This window comes from Rhyacophila brunnea, unplaced genomic scaffold (genome assembly GCF_057557595.1).
Source record: "Rhyacophila brunnea isolate RB1 unplaced genomic scaffold, BYU_Rbru_1.0 scaffold_9, whole genome shotgun sequence".
NCBI classification, from domain to species: Eukaryota; Metazoa; Arthropoda; class Insecta; order Trichoptera; family Rhyacophilidae; genus Rhyacophila; species Rhyacophila brunnea.
Window position 1 is genome coordinate 25094303 of NW_028233361.1, and position 21851 is coordinate 25116153.

The 21851-nt window shown below is 32.3% G+C and overlaps 1 protein-coding gene across 1 annotated transcript in view; it reads right to left on the reverse strand.

Annotated features, from left to right (window-relative positions):
* The window catches only part of LOC147063427 (uncharacterized), a 100899-nt gene that overhangs the window by 35691 nt on the left and 43357 nt on the right, over positions 1 to 21851 (reverse strand). Inside the window, exons 2-4 of the mRNA XM_085959411.1 lie at positions 18498 to 18634; positions 3855 to 3957; positions 1337 to 1493 (exon numbers count right to left, since the gene is read on the reverse strand). Coding sequence (XP_085815537.1) covers positions 1337 to 1493; positions 3855 to 3957; positions 18498 to 18634 — 397 coding nt within the window. The remainder of the gene's footprint in view (positions 1 to 1336; positions 1494 to 3854; positions 3958 to 18497; positions 18635 to 21851) is intronic.

Below are 21851 nucleotides of genomic sequence, written 5' to 3' on the forward strand. Positions count from 1 at the left end.
CAAACGAAAATGTTTGTTTGTTGACAAATTACAGCTTGTCTTGCGTTTCCCGCGCACTCCCCCTAAGATGGCGGCCGTTTCGGTGTTGCCACCCGCACAAACTTTGCGCAATTAAGTTTCCCATCCCTTTGTGATGCTGGCAACACCAACCAGCACCGCGAGAGACGCTGTATTAAGTTTCATCCACAGCCCTAAAATCAATTTGGAGATGTTTTATTTCAAAGACTTTCTCTCTCCGCTTTTGCCCTCCGTCGAACCTCTCCCCACTACCGCTCCTTCTTACGTCACGGGACGTCCTACCCAGTACCGAAACGAATGAGTTTTTCCCTTTGATCTATTTGCCTCTGAAGTTTACCGCCGAAAATCAGTGTCAAATGTTCAGCGAAATAATAAATTATTAACAACCAAGTTTGTATTATTTGCTTGTTACACCAAACGTGCTCATTTAACGCCTAGATGAAGGAAAGGCTTGAAGTTTAATAAGTCTAATAATTAACAACCTTATAATATAAGTTGAAACTTTCTAGTGTGAAGACTAGACTAGACTAGAAGTCTACTAAAAATTTAACATAAATCTAACTTAACTAAGTAGTTATTATCGTGTTTCTGTTAAACTAAAATAACAGCAACGCCAAAATATTTTTTTATCATTTTATACGGCTTGCTGCTTGGAATAATTACAATCCTTACACTTTTTTCCTTAAACTATTTATTTTTACTTCTGTTTATATTACTTTGTATGCAGGTATATTTTATATTTTGACATCAAATTGATGTTAATTAACGGTGGTACATATTACCCAAATAATCAAACTGGCATGGGGTGCATTTTGGCGCCTAAATAGTATCTTCAAAAGTGACCGTAAAGTCTTCAAGCAATGTATACTAACAATTCTCACGTGTGCGTGTAAAACATGAACTCTTAATGCAAGACAAATTCAAAAATTATGAGTAGCGCAACGTGACGGAAATGTGCATGTTGAGCATAACGCGTAAAGTTTACAAAAAAACAATATATAAGGAAGCAGAAAATAGTACGCGTTGTGATAGAGGTCGCTTAGCAGATGAAAAGACAATGGGCTGGACATGTTGTTCGGCAAGTGAACAATTGCTAACTAGCTGATAAATGCCGTCATACAGTGATAGCAAAGGAGCAATAAACGCTCACAGGGACGGCCTAAAATCCGCTGGATAGACGACATTATAAAGTTCGGTGGATGTACATACTATCTAAGGGAAGTCTTCATCCAGCAATCGACCGACCCCGGCTGATGATGAAGATCTAAAATAAATTAAAATTAAAGTCACAGGATGAACATATTTTTTTAAAACTGACCTGACAATGGCTTCCATTTGCGAAACGAACTTGTATCGAAGCTTGAAGTCAAACGGAGCATTAGTCCTTGCGTGGAAGAGTTTCACGGATACGGTGATGGTGGAAGTCTCGCTGTAGTACACTGCATAACCCGACGACGAGCCGCACCAGGATCCACCTTTATCATAATTGCCGAAATTAAATCGATACAATGATAAGGATACAGAGAGTCGTGACAGTATTTTGAAGAGACAACGTAAAAACGAAAACTACAAGCAGTAATACAAAATATCATTGTCAAGAATTAGTTATCAGTACAGAGGCACGAGTGTCAAACTCTGCCAGCATACATGCCGCATATTATCTCAACAATAATCTCAGTGCCATGGTTTGGGTATATCCACAGAGTATACGGTTTACGACCATAAGTTTTTGTGGAGCTTTAATATTGGGTACATCACTAGATGGAAATTGCTCAATCCACAAGTCACTTATTAAATCAAAATAATAAAACACACTTCTAATGTTTACTGGTGTTTGTTCTCAGTTTTAAAAGACCCCTCGACACACTTAGAGCGGCGTTCGTATTCGCACATACCTAACAGTACACTTATTTCTTTTTATTAAGAAAAACAAATAGTTACATTGATTTTTAAAAAGATTATAGAAAAGATATTGCAAACAGCAAAGTTTCCATTTATAAATTATTATATAACTTAATTAATACAGTATTTCTTGGGAATTGCCTTTGCAACGAGCCCTAAACGTTGAGGGAAGAACACGCCGTGATAGACAAAAATCTATTACGATACTAAAAAGACGCCAATCTCAAACATAATAATAATACAATTACTATATTGCTCGTTCTGTGAGTTTTATTATTAAATGAATTTATAATCAAAATAAAATGATATCATTATGTGAGTGTCATTAACTTTATAAAATTAATACGAATATATAATCATATTATATCTACATAAAATTATCATCAAATAAACGTTTATTTTCTTGAAAAAAACGACTCTTATTATTTTCAATTAAAAATTTCAACTTCCATCAAATTCGTATTATTACTTTGTTAATTTTAATTGTCCGTTCCGTTGAAAACAAAATTTTTCGGAGCCGTTATTGTGATTCCGAAAACGACAAAATAAATGTTTTCGTTTGAACAGCTAGCGATAGCCGTAATACAATTCAACGCAAATTTATTAAAAACCAACAAAATTTCAAAGTAATTGATTTGAAATTTTCGAGTGTTTGCTCGATTTAAGCCGATTAACGGTAGCGGACAAACGATTTGTAAAATTTAAAAAAAACATCAACTATTTCCGAAAACTATATCAAAACATTTTCATTGAGTGAATGAATAATTTCAACAGGATTATAAAAATAATGAATTGCTCTATAAATTAGTTTTTTATGATAACTGATTGACGTGTTGTCAAAGCATACATATATGAATATATTATGTTATAAAAAACACACACATATGTCGCTTTCCTGGCATCATAACATAGTATAACTGAAAAATAATAGCTTTGAGAAAATTGAATAAAAAGTTTTTAACTTCCCTAAACGAAACCATAAAACATAGAATATACTATTTGGTAGAGATATAGATAATTTGGTAAAATAAAAACGTAGTGCTCAGAGACCATAGTGATTGACGTGAGTAAATATTGCAAAGTTAAAAGAACTTAATTCGTTTTAAGCCCCGGATGAATTTGTAGTTGGTAAGTATTTTACTGCAATTTACACCGTTGCATACGTATAATTTCATTAACAACACGACCGAATATTTATGAATAACTCTAAAACGAATATGATAGTTAAGCCATTGGATAGACGATTTAATAGTTAACTTAATACTGCATTTTTTAAAGAATACAGTCTGTTTCCAGGATAGCGATATATATATTTACTTATACGGTTAGCAGTAAAATGTGGACATTGATGTGCAAGATAATAAAAATAATTTTAACTGTGGTACTCAAATATATTATAGAAGTAATTATGACTATAATATATGGTAGAATATGCACATGAAGTGCATGTGATGATCTGCAACAAATATAAAACTGCAGCTGATACGCCAAGAAAAAAATACAAAAAAGACGTAGCATAGGAATAAATGCATTTATTGAAGGTAAAACCTGAGACAGTGGTTCCAATGCAGCAATTATATATGAGTTATTGTCTCCAACATGATGATAATCTTTTAATAATCAACTAATTTTGTAGAGGATCCATGCATACAAAGAAGACTATAAAATTGTTGTTGAAAGAATATTGCCATTATGTATATGACAGCTTTAAACCTAGCAATACCGCTATACTATTGTGATGCTCGTTTGTTTCTTTTTTCAAATCATAACTTCTTTTGTCTTTTATATCAATTGATTTTTCTCTTGTCACCGTTTAACAAATTAATATACATTTATTGTAATCATGTAATCACTAAACTGATAGCATATTAATCTGTAATGTCCTCAGTAATGAGAGTGCATATTTAATGTATATATTTTATTGTGTTATTTACCTGTGAATGGTCTTCCAAGCTCTGAAAGTTGCATGTAACCATCTGGGCATCCGTCAAGAGCAGTCGGATCGTAGCGCCCAACGTTGAAAGCATCAAATATTAGCTGCAAAAAACATATGAATTAATGTCAATATTATGCCGTAAGTATTTCGTAGGTTGATATCATATTTAGATGTTTAGTATTTTATTAATTAACTTTATCTGTGTAACAGGAGTTGATATAATAGAATAATAATTACAAGATAAAAAGAACTTTTTATATACCACGTTTTTAAATTTTCTGTTGAATCATATTATAAACTTGACAATTCTATGTATTAATAAATACTTTTTTTGTACTTGTTAGAAATAGTGAATAAATATAGAATACTGAAATGTCATTTTGACATTTCATTTTGATTTCCATAATAACGCACGTAATTAATAATTTAGTTACAAGGACCCCCTTAGCAATCAATAATAGTGTTTTACTTTTTAATAATTTTTTTCCAAAATAACCTTCCATACAAAACAAAATTAACTGAAAATGAATTCAATTCTGCTTAAACATGACTAAAAGTATTAAAAGAATGCATTGTAATCGTGTTCTGATATATTCTAAAAGTTTCAAATGTCTAGTTGGAAAGTTAGTTAAAAATCTTCAATCGTCCAATACAAATCTTGGACAAACAAGAAAAAATTTGTACTGGACAAACAAGAATACAAGCTAATAAAAACATAGTAAAATAACCAGGTAGTGCAGGGAAGAAGAAACGTTGATAACGAAAAGATTTTGCTTTGACCAATATGCTATATAAATCTGTCCTATCTAATTGCGACAAAATTAACTATAAAAAAGTGCCAAGTAATAGTGTACTAACGTAATAAAATGACTTTGGTAATTTTTTCCCAGTTATTCAGCATTTTTTATTTTGAGTTCTCAAGAAGGGAAATATGGTAGTCACCATTAAATTCGACAATTACACTGTATTATTTGGAAAAATCTCTCGATCGTAATAAAATATTTCAATATTGGAATTCATTTAAAAAATACTGTGTAAAGACTCATTTTTAAATGACATTATAAAATATACATTTATCAAGTCTTGCCGGAAGAAAACAGAGAGTATAACAATATGAAACAGACACTCGATTATACTTTCTTTCGCGAAGAGTTCAAAATTTTCGGGCCATAAGAAAACTCCGCACTGAATATAGAGGCAAAAATCAAACATGAGTAAGTTAAAAATAATGGCAAGTGTCGTTCAGATAGAATACGAATATCTAGGGCAACGGATAAGAATTGAGGTTCAAGGAGGTAAACCAGCCGCTGTCCTGAGTTTTGGGAGGCATATAGAGTACCTATATTCAAATAAAATTGAAGTATTGATAAATTAAGATTATTACATTTTTCTTAGTATTTTAATGTACTTACCTAATAAAAGTATCCATCTTTTTATTGAACGTAGAGTATACGCTACATAACTTTTTACTACACTGATACGCCTCTTTGTCTTATAATTTATTATCGGAACAGAATAAACAATATTTTACCAAACGTAATTAATGATTAGGAATTGAATTATTTCACATTAAACAATAATTACCTTTCAAAATCCTTAAGAATAAAATAGACATCGTTACAACGTTTGACATTATTTTTTGTTTGAAGTGACAGCTAGATTTCAAAAATAGAATCCAATGAAAACAAAAACAATAGACAAACGGTTTTGTGGGTTTACATGATATGGAAAAAATATGAAATGAAAACATAAATAGTTATTCTATTATTTTTCAATAACAACTGAATATTCAATTTAAAAAAATAGTAATAGTATATATTTTATTTTATAATTGTATTTGCTATACTTCTCGAATTCTATTATTTTTTGGATTTTATAGTATCTAATAAAATGAATCTACATGTGAAATATTTTTTTTTGGTATGAAAATTTTAAATTTTCATTCGAAGACTTCGAAAATGATGAAAATTAGAACACAATAACCGACAAAGCTACCAGTATGGCGTCGCAAGGAAAAGTCAATTTATTTTTGACATTCGATATCTCTGAAAGTGTAGATTTCTTCAAAAATATATTTAACTCAGTCCGTCTTAATAAATCGAAGTGAAAATGATAAACAATTATTAAAACTGGCATTTTTTTTCAAATGCCTAATAACAAAATTCAATACCTACTTGTTATATAGTAGATAACATTATGTTATTTGATTAGAAACAACCATGACGAAATTATCGGCGTATATTCTAAAATAGTAAACACCATCCAACGGAGAGCTCACATTATGAAGGGTTTAGAGCCATTATTATAACAAGAAAACCTCGCCATTTTCTTATCATTTTCCCATCAGAGAGTTCATTTATTACAGTTACCCACATAGCTTGAAAGCTATAAGCAGGGGAGTTTTAGCGACTTAGTGAAGCAATATTTACGTACTCATACAAAATCAACCTGTCTAATGTAACATTTACTAATAGACGTGTCAACATATTATTATTGATACTTTTATGTTTTTTTTACCTAATTTTATAGAGTATAGTAATATGTTACGTTAACAGATTTTTACGAGGAATAATTAAATTATTCGCTCGATTCAACAAGTTTTTACACTGGATCAGACATAAAAACCAAACGAATTGTCGTGGATATTTCAGACAAAAATGTAGAGCTAGGACCAAGCCCTTCGCAAGAGCCGACTTTAGTGAGTAATGTTTTACCAAGTGCCTAGCCAACACGCCAGTGTTGCCATAGTATACTTTATAAAAACATCGCTTGTAAAATTATAACATTGGAATAAATATTCGATATCTGGTAACACTACGACACGCATACTGTCACACATATTTTCGAATAACCCAGAAAAGGGTCGCGGATAGGGATTCCAATCCCGGGATCCCGAATCGCGAAATCCCGGGATCCCGAGCTATTTTCGATACCTATGAATCCCGGGATTGGTAAACATAATCCCGAATCTTTCGGGATTGATTTTTTTTATTATTTTTTATGAAAAATAAAATAAAAATGAAAATATTACAGAAAAAAAAACTTTTAATAACAAATAACTACATTAGAATTAAACTGAGTTTGAATGAAGTTTGATTTATACCCATGTGGAAGTTACCGATTCATTTTATTTTTTCATATAAATTAATAAAAATGAGAAAGATTGAAAAAAAACAATGTTTTGCACTTTTAACAAAGTAATTCCACCATGATCTCATACGTTTTATAGTAGTTTCATATTTGGCTGACTAATTAGATATATGAAGCGGAAAGGCCATAAATACACCATGATTATTTGCTTAACTATTTAAAATCTCGCTAATCCATTCATTAAGTCTTTACTATCGGAAACAGCAATCTCATATTAAATTCACATTATTATTTATATTGCAATATTATTTACTCCATTAAACTTCTGTATTTCCAAGATTGAACGTAGATATACAATATTAACAATAAATGTCTTAAATAGTATAAATTATACTAGATTTATTTATGACCGATTTTATCAATGTTATTTGTAAATATAATTTTTTTATATTAAAAATGGAAAAAATGCCAATCCAGGGACCAGTCCCGGGATATCGGGATTGTCAAATTGTAATCCCGAAATCCCGGGATCAGAATTTTGGCTCGGGATTGGATTCCCTAGTCGCGGAGGAAGCGTGAAGGGGGCGAGGCAAGTGCGTGAAAAAGTTCGTCATATTTTGAGGGACAAACACTTGCAATAGCTATATCTATATTTTTCTATAATCTAAAGCTAGGACTCTTGGTTACTACTTAATCGAGGGTATTAATGAACCTTTTATAATCCTCATATTATGACTATAAGTTACAGAATAACTGGCGTCTACTAACCTTTCTGTTAATAGCTATTTTTTTTAATGAGTATAATGTAATAACAATATGAACAGGTATGATAATAATATGACATTAGAAATCCAGTGTCTGGCTAAATTTTATGTTGTTTTGTCAACATTGTCGGCTGCGGTTCACCCGCTACCCACGCCATCAAATAAAACCATTGGTTTATAATTATTAGTCTGTCTGCATGAAAGTTTTAACAGTCGCAGGAGAAAGCATTTGGAAAGCGTTAAAAACGCCTCGGGATGCGGTAGCAAGTTTTGTCCCGCTGCACCGGTTATAGCATGCCATTGTCACAATGTTTGTGATCTGTGCTCAGATTAGCTGCGTTTTGACGGTCACGTGTATTTAGAAGCGGTCGGTAGACGGTTATCAGTAGCATTTTATCTGCCCGTGTAATCGACCATCCTATACGAAAGGGTAAAACGCCGTAGTACACCTGCTATCTATCGTGCCACGAAACAAAATCATTGGTCTCTACGAAAATTTTTCCTGTCACGGGAAGAGACATTCGGAAGGCCAGTAGCAATCAGAACGCCTCGAAAAACGATAAAAAGCGGGTGTTCTACTGCATCAGTTGTATCACGCAATTGCGTCATGTGTGATCAGTCACATTTGTTGTTTTCTGCACTCAGATTAGACGCGTTCACGTGCAGATTACAACATTTAGAGGCGGTCGGTAGCCAGTAACCCACCGCGTTTTGCCTGCTCAAGAAGAATATTGTTCTCAGGCAAAATATGGCTGATAACTATTATTCGTAAAAACGTTAAATTAGTATAACCTCTATAAAGGGTCATAGTATACATACATTAATAAACTTCTACTATGTTTTTATATTTGACACTTCTCAGTATTACTACCAGGCTAAAAGCTTTTATTATCATTATTCCTGAACAAATTAATACTAATAAGAGCGCGAGAATTCAAATAATAAATATTAACTTCTCTTTACGCGCCTAATGATTAATAAAACACTTCTCTATTATGTTGGATTAATAGATACTATATTATTAATTAGTGTAGCATAAAATTATATTTATAGAAAGCAATAGTCTATAAGCCACATATTTAATTAACCTGGTGGTAATATATGAGTATATTTTATGAAGGTGTAGCCGTAGACTATACACATATTAGATGCTTTAATATTCACCAGGTAAAATAAAGGAGATGAAAGTGTCATACAATATTAAATTCAATTGTGCATAACAATGTAGGAGCGCCACTAGATGGCAGTGTTATGAATTTGGCAACCGCGGCACGAGTTGATTTGATTAGTTCCCACTATTTAATGACTGACGTTTATAGAATAATCAAAGCGTGTTACATCAAAATTTTACTCGTGATTTCAATACAGATAACCCTACATTATTTATGTAGTACATATTATCATTGATTTACAACTAGGACTTACGCATAAAACACTAATAGCACGAGTATTTTTTATCTGTGGATGCAATGGCTCGCAGCGACTGACAAGTGAACATCACGCTAGTGGTTATAGCTGCAAGCTAGATGTCTGGAATAGTTAATGTACGCGGAAAAGTTCGAATTCGAATTGCCGAGATACGAGTCGTACCTTGCCAAATTCCACGACGAGTCAAATAATATGTCTATTGGTCACTACGCAGGGTGTGCGGGCATGGTGATTACAGTCTACAGTATATGGTTACCACCAGTGGGTGCAATTGTCGTTATGTCTATACACATCATAAAGTGGTAATGTGATTCATATTTCAAACAAATAAAATATACAATATATTTGTATGTTGCCATATTTAATCGGACACGTTAACATAGAACAATGATTCTGTGAAGACATGCTGTTAGGGAATGGGAAAGACAAAAAAAGCAAAATTGCAAAATACGGAAGAAAAAGAACACGTGGGTTGTAGAAAAGCAGAGAATAATGTGGTTAATAAAAATACCTTATGACCCGAAAAATATATTAAAAAATAAAATTCTCATTAGGTATACCGTATGTAAAAAAACTACATGAAAATAATTTAACACATTTGTTTTAAAGCTATAGTTTAAAAAAAAAATTACCCAGCTCTTCAATTCTAATTTAAATTTAAGTATTCCGTAGAATGGCCGAATAACCTTTATATTATTCCATAACCATTACCAAATTAGCGTTATCTTCCAGTGTCACAAGTCTTAACAATGGCCGATTAGTATCGAAACCTATTAAAATGTTAAGCGTGCAGTCTCCTGATCGTAAGTCTTGATTATTTTAACTTTACGATCACACCGTTGACGATTTTTTCGTTACAAAACAACAACCAAGCCCGTGCTTCGCGTGACAACTCATCCTTCAGACAATTTGTACCCCGAGTGGAATATCGTTCGACACTAGAGACATTGAATATAACCTTCTCTATATTGACGGCGCCTACAAATAATAATATTATGTAATTGGAGTTGAAATTACGCTAGTATTTAGCTACTAAGAATATATTCTATCCTAATTAGGGTGGAACACAGACTATAATAATGAAATAAAAATGTAAAAGTCAGTCGCCATCGACCAAGGCTTTGAAACCAGATTCTGTTTATTACTTTATGTCGGTCAGGCAATAACACGCAACGAACACAAAAAGCGCCGAGTGTCCTTAATTATCACCACTATTGAATGTTAATTCGTTTATGTCAAGCTTCTAATGCTCATTATAATACCATCTGTCAAAATTGCGCTATTTAGCTAACAATAGTAATATCATTTACATGATAAGAAAACCAACATAGGTTAACAATATGCATAGCTAATTAATAATGCGGCGATTTGAATAACAATATAGATTAGTAGGTATCAATTTCGATAAAGCCGGTGTCTATTTTATGTGAGTTTCAACGGTATTATAAATATATTTTTTTTAAACGTATGAGAGACATGCATATACGCAACTAACCGTTTAGGTACAACGCGCATTAGAACGCTTGTCTTTATGCGATCGCGCAACAAAGGTGCAAACTCTTTCAAATACAAATTTATCTCTATCGGAGAGAGGCAGTTTTTAGCTATGTATACCGTTGGCAGACAGAGAGAGAGTGTGGTGTGTATATGTGTGAATGTGTGTATGTGTGTGTTGTATTGCGTTGCGTTACAGTCAGATAAACCAAAACAAATATATAACGTAATATCATAATATTCTTTAACACGTGTTTAAGTTTATCTCATTTTCTCCACGCTCGAGAATAAATTAAATTTTCTTATGGCCGAAGTTGAGAAGTGAGTTACCAGAAGGCACAGAAGGCAACTTAGGCAACTTACTTTCAATTATTTTTTGTGTTCCCTGATTAGCAGCTCTAAGTATTCGCAGCCGGTTGTGACATGTCTGCGTCTTGTAAAAAGGCGTTCGCACAAAAGTGGCACAGTCTTTACAGTCGGGTTTAATGTTCCGTGAACGTAAAATACGCCGCTTTTGCCGGGGGAACGTGAACGCTTTATGCCACGAACCGTCCGAAGGCTTTGTTGAGAAAATATACCAGCAACTCTTTCCAATGATCCTCCAAATTGTGGGCCGTCACTTGCTCCTTAAATCTCATCGTTATTATTATTATTACCACAGCGGGTTCTGTCTATGGATGGCCTCTTATAAAGTAGCTGTGTATGGTTTTTTTTAACATTCAGAAGGGGCTCGAGAATACAACATATCATAATTCAAATTTTAAAAAAAATGCAAATTTGGTCGAATTATCAGACATATGAATATAATAATTGACCCAGTCTATTCTTTTGCAGCCAATCATAGCTATTTTTATATTATGTGAACGTTTTTATGGGCAACAACTAACTATACGAGCGCAGCACCCCATGGATCCAGGATGGGTCTTGGACGATTTGGCCCTGGGACAACTGGACGCCACGCAATTCGAAAATAAATAGATGTTAGGTACTGATAGGTACTTAAAAATATTGAATATTATTATTTATATTTAAATTATTCTATTACATATTATTTTTTAATACTTGGTGAGAATTTAAATATGCACGCGTAAATAATGATTTAATCGTGCATATGTTTATGTTCCAACGAAAAAATAGTTTTATTTTTATTTTTATATAAAGCCTTAGGCATGGTAGGTAATTCTCAATCTGCTAAGAGTAAAATGAATTAAGACTACCAAGTAGTAGATAGAAACTGATTAAAATTCCTCGTCTACGTTCTGTATACGTGTCTACGATAGTGCGGCGTCCAAATGTACCGGCATCCAGTTATCCCATTGTTTCCAGGATCGGGATGCGGTGATGTTATTAAAATAGTACCAACTTATGCTTCCAGGCCCTCAATCAAATCGGTCGTCGCAAAGTGCATCTGAATGTGCAAGTCTGACGGAAGTACTCTAGCAAGGACAGAAAACGCATCTGTAGGAGTAACCTGATGAGGGTCAGCAATGCTGAGAAGAGTTTTCCGGATGGATAACACCTTTAATATATGGTACCACGTACTGGCGGAATATCGAGCAATGCTCACAAAGATGACCTTGTCTAAGAGCTATGACTCTTGGACCCCAATTTATTACTAGCAGTGAGCTGAGAGACCCGACGGTAAACTATTTTGGCGTTAGTGACTGACGTCTTAGTGTGGTCTATTTTAAAATAATGATTTTTTTTAAAGTCTGCTTATGTTTTTTCGGATAAAATTGAGAATCATCGCTTGTGTAGATTCTAAAACCTCTTCCTACCCTACAGCGACCGACTTGTAAACTTGTTTTTTATATACAGCACAGGGAAAATTGAATTTTTGCACGGGCGCTATTTTGTAATACTCTTAATAAATATAAAACTGGAAATCGGTCTTACATATTTCATTTTATGCGACGCTTAACGTCTAGGGATGAATCTAGTACTAAATCTACCCCAAAATATTGCGAAAAGATTTCATTTTGGTGAAATATACGAAGACATTGTATTTTATGTGTTGTCGACACACCGGCAATTTTTATTCGCTTGGATTTTTATCAACCGTATTTCTTATATGAGAAAAAACAAACATTATTGTTAATAAAATTATACTCGTCCATCATTAACGTTTAATGTATTATGAAATGGGTTGAATTGTATGGTTATTAATGGCTTCATAGCATTTCTATTCGGTTTGAAAAAGGTTGTTAATGGATGGTTCTCTGGAGAAAAATATATTTATTTTTATCAGATTCACTAGTTACACTTTTAAATAATATTAACGTTGTAAAAACATAACACACGATAATATTACATTAATAATTTATATGTGCAAATAAAATGTAGAAATTACTGTGTTTCATGATTTCAACTATTGTATTCATGATGACTTCGACAGACAAGAGAAAGAATTTACGAGTTATCGGTAGTTTTGTTCATATTTATTAACAGTAAGTTATATTCGTAGTGTTGTAACCGGCCACTGAGCCAAAATATATCGTCGTTTCATATTTTAAAATAGAAACTATGTTACGAGTATATTGTTTTGTTTTAATTAATACAATGAATTTCCACCACCAATTGATAGTTAAAACCATAAAACAAATAAATATATATATATCGGTATATTTACTCTATAACCTTTATGCATATTTTTTAAACCAGTGTTTCCCAAATTAGGGTTCTGCAAGATAAATTGTAAGTGTTCTGCGAGTGTACGTGGTGCTTGTAAGGTATGTTTTTTTCGCAAAGTAGTTCAAAAAGACTAGCTCAAGTTTGATTACGCTTGAACTATGCTAGACCGTATAGTGTAGATGGAGCAGTACTGATTGTTTGTAGTATTAGAAAACAAACACTATAATTAATAGTCATGATCATTTAAAATTATATTTTGGCCAATAACTACGTGATCTAGCTTTTGAAATTACCACGGATAAAGTTAGAACGCAATTTTGATTTTCTGATCGATTGAAATATATATTGTTGTCATTCATAATTGCGTATTATCTTTCCGTCATATTATGTATTCACAAAATCAAATGAAATATTAGGTTTATAACTCCAAGGCATATTCCACCTCTGTGGTAGTAACCTCGGGAAGAGGATCTCCATATTCTCCGTTCACCGGAAGATGTGAATTGATGTCAGTGTCATCTTTGTATAGAGCGCTGTAAAACTCTACAACAGTATCCAGTAGATGATCCCAGTTACGCACGATACTTTCATCTTGCGCTTTTAGTGTCGTGATCTGCCGTCTCCCTATTGACAGATGCTGCTTGTTCTTATGTAAGCTCCTTCCTGACGCAACAATTGATTCTACAAGGTTCATATTGAACTTACGAAGATCTTCTCGTATATTTTACGTAGAGTTTTGCACAGCGTGGAGCACTATTTTTTTTTCTTTTATGGTATTAACTGTCAATTCATGGTGAAACTGCATTGTATTCTTTGATTCATTATTTGTAATTAAATGAAACACAATTTTATAGTACTTATTAACTTTTTAATTAAATTCTGTACCAGTTCATTCTCTTCAAGGAAAAATTATCAACTGATAATGTCTACTTGAAGAGGACAAAACCGGTACAGAATTTAATGAAAAAGTGGAATAAGTACTATAAAATTGTGTTTCATTTAATAAAAAATAATTAATCAAATAATAAATAAATATTTTTATTACAATAATAGTACTGTTTCATAAGTTGCAATTTTGGATCTCAGGTGTGAAGTAAAATAATTTGAACACTTTCACAACCCTTGAGATTTTTCCTAACCGAGCGTAAACTTGTTGAAGAAATTCGTAGCAAAACAATAGTTTGTCGCATGTGGTGCATTTTTATGTGCTCCGCTAAATATATAAAAACTTTCATTGTGTTGCACAAAATATAAAAGTTTTTGTTTACTAAAACTAATTAGGAAACGTTGTTCTTAATGAATGTTGGTTGTCATTGTTTTAAGACTGTATTTACTAGTCATGAAATGATCCATATACAGATACAGGTTATAAAAATACACGATATTATAATATGATTTCGTAATCTTTGATATTCATTGACTGAATAGCTTTTTTTGTTTGTTTTTGTATTTTATATTTATATTTGTATTTGTGGTTTTATATTACTATTTTCTTGGTAGGAAAATTGATTTATTTTCCAAAGCTAAGAAAATCCGCGAAATCAACATTATTCCACTTAACGAGGCGTTGCAGGAGTGTTGAATCTGACACACAAAATTCGATAGACGTCTCACGCAGTAATTCTTTCAATGTATATTACCGAAATAGTCTCCACGTGTTAAAACTGTGAACTAACAAGCCCCGCCTATGCAGTTAATCGTACTTCCGTGTTCAAATGAGGAACGCCTACAAATTTATCATTTCATTTTACCCTTCCGTGTTGTACGGATCTATCAATATACATAATTTTATGATAAAAATATGTCTAAAACAATTAGAAGTGATGTTAGAATTATTATTAGTAAGCTTTTGGTTAATTGCGAAGAAAAAAGGAGTCGCATCTATAAAGAGAGCTGATACACTATTTAAATACGCGTTGCCGCCATGACAGGTACGTTACTGATAAATCTTCTATATGCGACTACAGCGACTTCCTGTTATCGACGAGATCTTGTGGTCGGACAGTACCGCGTTTATTTCTTTGATATTTTGTTTTCAAAATAATCTATGAATAAACAATCAAATAAACATATTATCCGACTTTAAAAAATTGTTATATTCATAAGAAGTTTGTTATGAAAACAAATGTCACTTTGTGTTTATCTCATGTACCCTCTTTTAATGTCCATTTTATTAATTTTATTGATTTAGTCTACACAATACAAGAGACTCAAGAAGACATATCATAATATTATATCCAACTGTATCTTTAAACAAATGACGGGTGCACAGGGTTTTGTTCAGCTTGTAATCGCATATCTTGCCCATTTGATCCGGCATCTTATTTCCGTGTTTTGGTCGTAGTGTTCATTAATTATGCGACATAAGTATCTATATTTGTCTACACGTTCAAGGGGAACTCCACGAATGCTGAGAGGAGTATTAATTAATGATAGTTCTTTTGTGGCTGTGCTAATAAATGTCTACGAATTAATAATGGTGAAAACAATGCAATAGTTTGTGTTACTTATTGTAAGTAGGTATTATTGCAATTTTGCGAAGATAGGTATTTCTTTTGAATGCATATAGTTGCTTATATAAATATACAATTTGAAAAAAAAATATTGTTTAACATATAGTTATCTATTTGGTAGAGCTGCCGTCACTATTAGGGATTGCAATACCGGTATTTCAAAACCGGTATTCCAGTATTTGTCAATACCGAAATACTAGTTTTAAAAAATATTAGGATTTTCGGTATTAAAAAAGCACACTCGTTTACGTTTTTGAAATTTTTTTAAGTTATGTACTGCTAAAATGCAAAAATATTGAGTGAATCCAATAGAAGTGAAAAAATAATAAAACAAATTTCATCAAATATATTTATATAAGTAATTGTCGCGATGAATTATCATAATATTATTTCGAAATAGAAAACATCTGTGACAAAAATGTTCAATTATTTCATAACTATTGATGACTGTACAAGCGTTGAATTTAAGAAGCTTTTCCGGCAGCCGGGACTTTTTGCACTTGATGAGCTTCTGAGGGCTTTAGTTTAAATTATCAATATATTCAAATTATTCGTAAAAAATCACTAGTTCTACAATTATGATCAATACATATTTTTAAATGTCAACATAATAAATGTAGGGTATGTAGGTTTTTGCTATAAAATAATATGTAAAAAAAATGAATAGCTATATTTATTGATAAGTACCTACTTCTGTTTTTTAAATGTTAAAGAAATACCGGTATTCAATAAGAAATACTGAAAAACCGGTATTGACATTTTTATTCGGTATTGCAATCCCTAGTCTCTATAGCTATATGTTGCGGGTTCAATCCCGTGGCTGGGAATAAATGAGTTATATTTTTTATGTGTATTTTATCCGGTGCAGGAAACTAATTAATGGGTTGGGAAAATGGTTAATAACTATTCCTCGTAAAATAGTTTATTAATAATCTCTAATCTGTAGAGGTCTAAATACTCCGCTTAGAAGCAAATACGGTTGATGTAGTGATTTTAACTTTTGTTTTTATGAAGCTTGGTAGGTAATATCTAAATAAATATTTACTGTGCTCCTTTGTTTCAAGAAGTACCTACCTATATACTTTTAAAATTCGAAAAAGGAAAACAATGCATATTAAAAGTATTCGATTCAGGAAAAGGGTGAATAAATTATATAACGTTCGAGTATCTATCTATTTTTGTAAAAGCTATTCAAAATTATGTATTTATGAGAGCACTCTTTACATCTTGGTAACTGCTTCAGAAATACTTCCAGGAAGATAATATAGAGAAGTTTACATGGAATCAACATCTAAAAGAAACAAGGGCAGCAACAGTGACGTCCTGTTTTACTAGGAAGGAGGTCATGTATTGTTTGGAGGTGGCAAATTAAGGTAGAACTGCAAAGAATATAAATTTTTAGAATAGATTTAATGGAATCGACATTTTTTTGGCTGTGGCACTACCACCCTGTATATATCAGGGTTTAAGAATCTTTACGAGTACCTAAATATGTTAAATAGCGAAATAATTTGGCAAAAATAGGTAATTATTTTTCATAACCTTTGAGAATAAAAATAATATGTGATCGTTTTTTATCGTATATGAGTATTCAATATTTTGATATCTTGGTTCTATAAAGAAACAACCCAAAATACCTTGCGTTTGAAAATGTTTCAAAAATTCTCATTTCATTGTCCAAGCCTTGATTTTAGAAAGAAATGTATTTATTTTTTATTTAGTTCAAATGAACTTAGCAATGCACAAATTTTAGAGTTTAACAAATATCCAACCCAGACATTCCCGTTTATAATTGGATTACTGAAGAATCACAGAAAACTTTATTCGATTTTATGACCCATTGAAGATATTTTATTACAACGTTTTTCTTAGCTCGTATTCTTATTTGTCCGGTGGTTCTTTGTCCGGTACAAATCTTGCAATCTATTTTTAACTAACTCCCCGACTAGCTATACATTTGAAACTTTTAGAATATATCAGAACACGATGCCAATGCATTTTTTTAAATACTTTTAGCCATTTTTGAGTAAAATTGAATTCATTTTCAATTAATTCTTTTTTGTATAAGAAATTATTTCGACACCATTATTGGTCGCCAGGGGTCTGAGGTCCTAGCAACTGAATTATTAATATATATGTGCTTTACTATCGAAATCAATATTACTTGTTAATAATAAATAAGCTAGTCAAGTCAAGTTTTTATGATTCAACAGAAAATTTAAAAACGTTGTATATAGAAAGTTCTTTTTATCTTGCAATTATTTCATTTTTTTTGTTGAATTATAAAGAAAAGACATTTCTACTTCAAATGGCATTAACTCAAAACCTTGAAAATTTTAATTGTTTCCATATAGAACTATGGTATCGATTGAGAAACTACTTGGATAATAGTAAGCTTACATATTATTATATCACTAAAATTGTTTCCGATTTTAAGGGCACCTTGAAGAAATATTGAATTAAAAGGGGCGTCTCCATCATATATTATTAAAGTAATGATACTAATGAAATACGCGAAATGGAATACGACTAAGAATAATAATTTGTAGAAGAATTTAATATATTAACAAGTATTAAGCCTATATACTTTTCTTCTTCTCAATGAGATTCGACAGTGCTTGCAAAAAATATCAATTTCGCTAAGCACTCGAATTTCTAGGCAGGCTTTTCTGTTTCATTTCGTCCCAGGCGTAAAGAAAAATACGTAATGTGAGGTTGTACCTGTACAATGTCGCCGTGCACGTGTCCATTCGCCGTGAACGTGAGGTGGCAGAGAAAAGGTAGGCGGCCTTCGATCGGCTTTCCGAGCTTCAGTTCATAGGTTTTCCCGACGTCTCCGTAGTAGGTGCGGTTGCACACTGAAACAAACAGAACACACTGTGTTAATTAAAATAAATACAAATAATGTTACTGGTGCTTTTATCTCCGTTATTTATACCTAATTTAAGATCACATTTCTTACAGTTGTATGAATAATATACTAACCAGTTGTAAATGGAAAGTATATAGACTGTAACTTCAGTTACTCAAATTCAATATACTGACAATTAACAGCAGTGGCGAAAGGTGAAAGAAGGATGTTAAGACCCGACATAAATAGGGCACACTACACTTTCTCAGAATAAAATTTGTAGATAGTGCCGGTTAGTTTTTTTTTAAATTCAATTAAGCTCTGCATAACCAAACCATAATAGTTTAAGTATAGTATGGGCGATCAGATAAAAATAGTGCACACTTTTTCAGTACAACTTATTTGTTTTCGTTGAATTAAGAATCATACTACAGATGATGTTGGTTAGTTTTTTTTTAAATTCATTAAATCCTGCCTTACCAAATCATAATCGACAAAAAATATTCTTCTATCTATAAACTATCTAAAATTATGTATGGTTTAATAGCATAATTTTAGATATTTTATAGATAGATGAATATTTTTTTACTATCATCTACTATGGCTCGGATTAGGCATAGCTTAATTGAATTTTAAAACTATCAAACACTATCTCGAGTCTAGACATTATAGTCTGAGTTCAATGAAAACAAATACGTTTGACTGATAAATTTTAGTATGCAAGAATTTAGCAGTGGTGGAAGCAAGAGAGTTGCGCCGGACCTTTCACAATATGCTTAACTTACCGAAAAGGATTAAAAATATTTAGCGATCAATTCAAAAGCGACTATATAGGGACAACATTTATGAAGCTATGTTTTTAGAAAGTATGTCTACAAAAATTAATCAATGACGAAGTTAAAATTAAATTTGATATACTATATTATTGAAAAGGTTATTTTGGTTGGATATATTATATTTTAAGGGGTACTGTTTATAAGCCAAATATTCATAGGAACATTAGCTTACATACATGTTCCTTGTATTATTATCTACGTGGTTGATGGCATGGTGTTTTCCCATTTTCAACTGCTTCTGTGCGTCAAACTTGTGAGATGCCAATTGCGAGCGTTGTTTGACGTACTACGCGAATATATAGACATTTCAATAGTGCGTTAAACGTAGATGCGCTTTTATTGTAACGTGTTCTTGTATGTTGGCGTAATCTATAATATCATTGTGGCGAAGAGCGGAGGTAGGCTAGATATTATGGACTAAACTTTGTCAGTCTTACTTATTTATTTTCATTGCACAAATAATAAAAATTGCAGATGGTATTGCTTAGTTTTTAAAAATCCACCCTTCGCCAATGTAAATATCATTTATTTATGTGTGCGGGTGTGTGTGTGTGCGCGCGCGCATGTGTGTGTATGCATGTATTACAAAAATACTCTGATAATTTATATAGCCTTATGAAAAATATGTAAAGAAACCAATACATTTCTCATTTCAATAAATGTTTTTCACGTATAATTAAAAATTGTTATTTAAGCTCTTTTGGTGTAGTAGTAATTAATAAATCAGCAAGAAGTGAAAGTATTATATGGTAGTTTCTTTAAAAAAATGTTTTAAATTAGGAGCGTTATGCAGAGTTGTCGACGCTAAGTAGCCGTTCTAACAAGAATAATAATATTAAGAAACATGTCACATGTTCTTTCTCACTTTCAACGGCGGGCATAGGCCGTTCTAATAAGAATAATATATGTTTTTCTTACTGAACTTAGGTCGCAAAAATTGGCCTCTTAAAGGTAGGCATATATCTTAGGGACTTACGCGCCTAAGTATGGTTCTGCATCACGCTCTAGACTTATAATTATCTAAGCCTTTGACCAAATTCATGTTTTAGCTTTGGAAATATTTCATTACAGGGTAATAATGACGCTTAAAAAATGCCGGCATACGTGTGAGCCTCGAAAAGTGGCACCATACCAAATATATATATATTTATATGTCATATTTGAATTAATGTAAATAGAAAACTGGCGTGTGTAGTGGGCGTTTGTGACGCTTCATAAAAACGCTAATATGTAGACTGTAGAGGCTCTTATTTTTAAGGGAAGTCTGTGAGCGTCTATTGCCTGTTACTCATTTTCTCAGCCCAGTCGTGTGATTTTGTTCAAACACATTACAAAAACGATACTTATAAGAATTTACCAAATGCGAGATTTGAACCTATTTTTTATAAAACAGTTATTTTAGTATGTAGGTACTTTTACTTTCTTGCTTAGCTGTGTCATAATTATTATACTAAACATCTCTATATATTCATAATTTGTTTCTTATTTCAAATTCCGACAGCGGTTTCCGCCTGTTCATCATCAAAACTTTCACAACCTACTTCCTCGAAAAAAAAAATATAAAGAAAACTTTTCACATGGCGTAATCTCAAGCTCATGCCGCTAGGCGCACTGCTAACATGAGACGTGTATTAGGGAAGGAAGGTAACAAACTAAACTTGTCAGGCAACTAAACAACTTAGTAATTTGATGTTCGCCGACTGCCCGTTTAGCAGTGCGGGTTTTGGAATTTTCAGGAAGTTCCCGAAAACTCTCGTCGTGCCACTAGAATTATGGCACGCTACTAATTAACAATAATGGGATGAACATGTTAAAATACTCTCGGTATTGAAACGGTTAACAGTTCAATACGGTGTCAATTAAATTATGGATAAAATGGTGCTGCCACAGAACAGATTAATAAGATAGCAATGCGAATTCCAGTCGCCGTGGAGCAAGGATTTGAAACCAGATGTTATTAATTATTTCCTGTCGGTCAACTGGACGCCAGGACAATTGGACGCTGCACTGTCGTAGACACGTATACAAAACGTAGACGAGGAATTTTAATCAGTTTTTATCTACAACTTAGTAGCTTTAATTCATTTTACTCTTAAAATAATGTTTTGTTAAAACATATGCACGATTAAATCATTATTTACGTATGCATATTTAAATTCTCACAAACGGTTAAATCATAATATAATAATTTAAATATAAATAATAATATTAAAGATATTTTTAAAAGTACCTATAAGTACCTTACGTCTATTTATTTTCGAATTGCGTGGCATCTAGTTGTCCCGGCGTCAAATCGTCCTAGACCCCGGTCAGGCCATACAACCTAAGTAACACAAAACTTTTCGTATCCGTTTACGTAACAAATATAATATTGATACCAGATGGAAG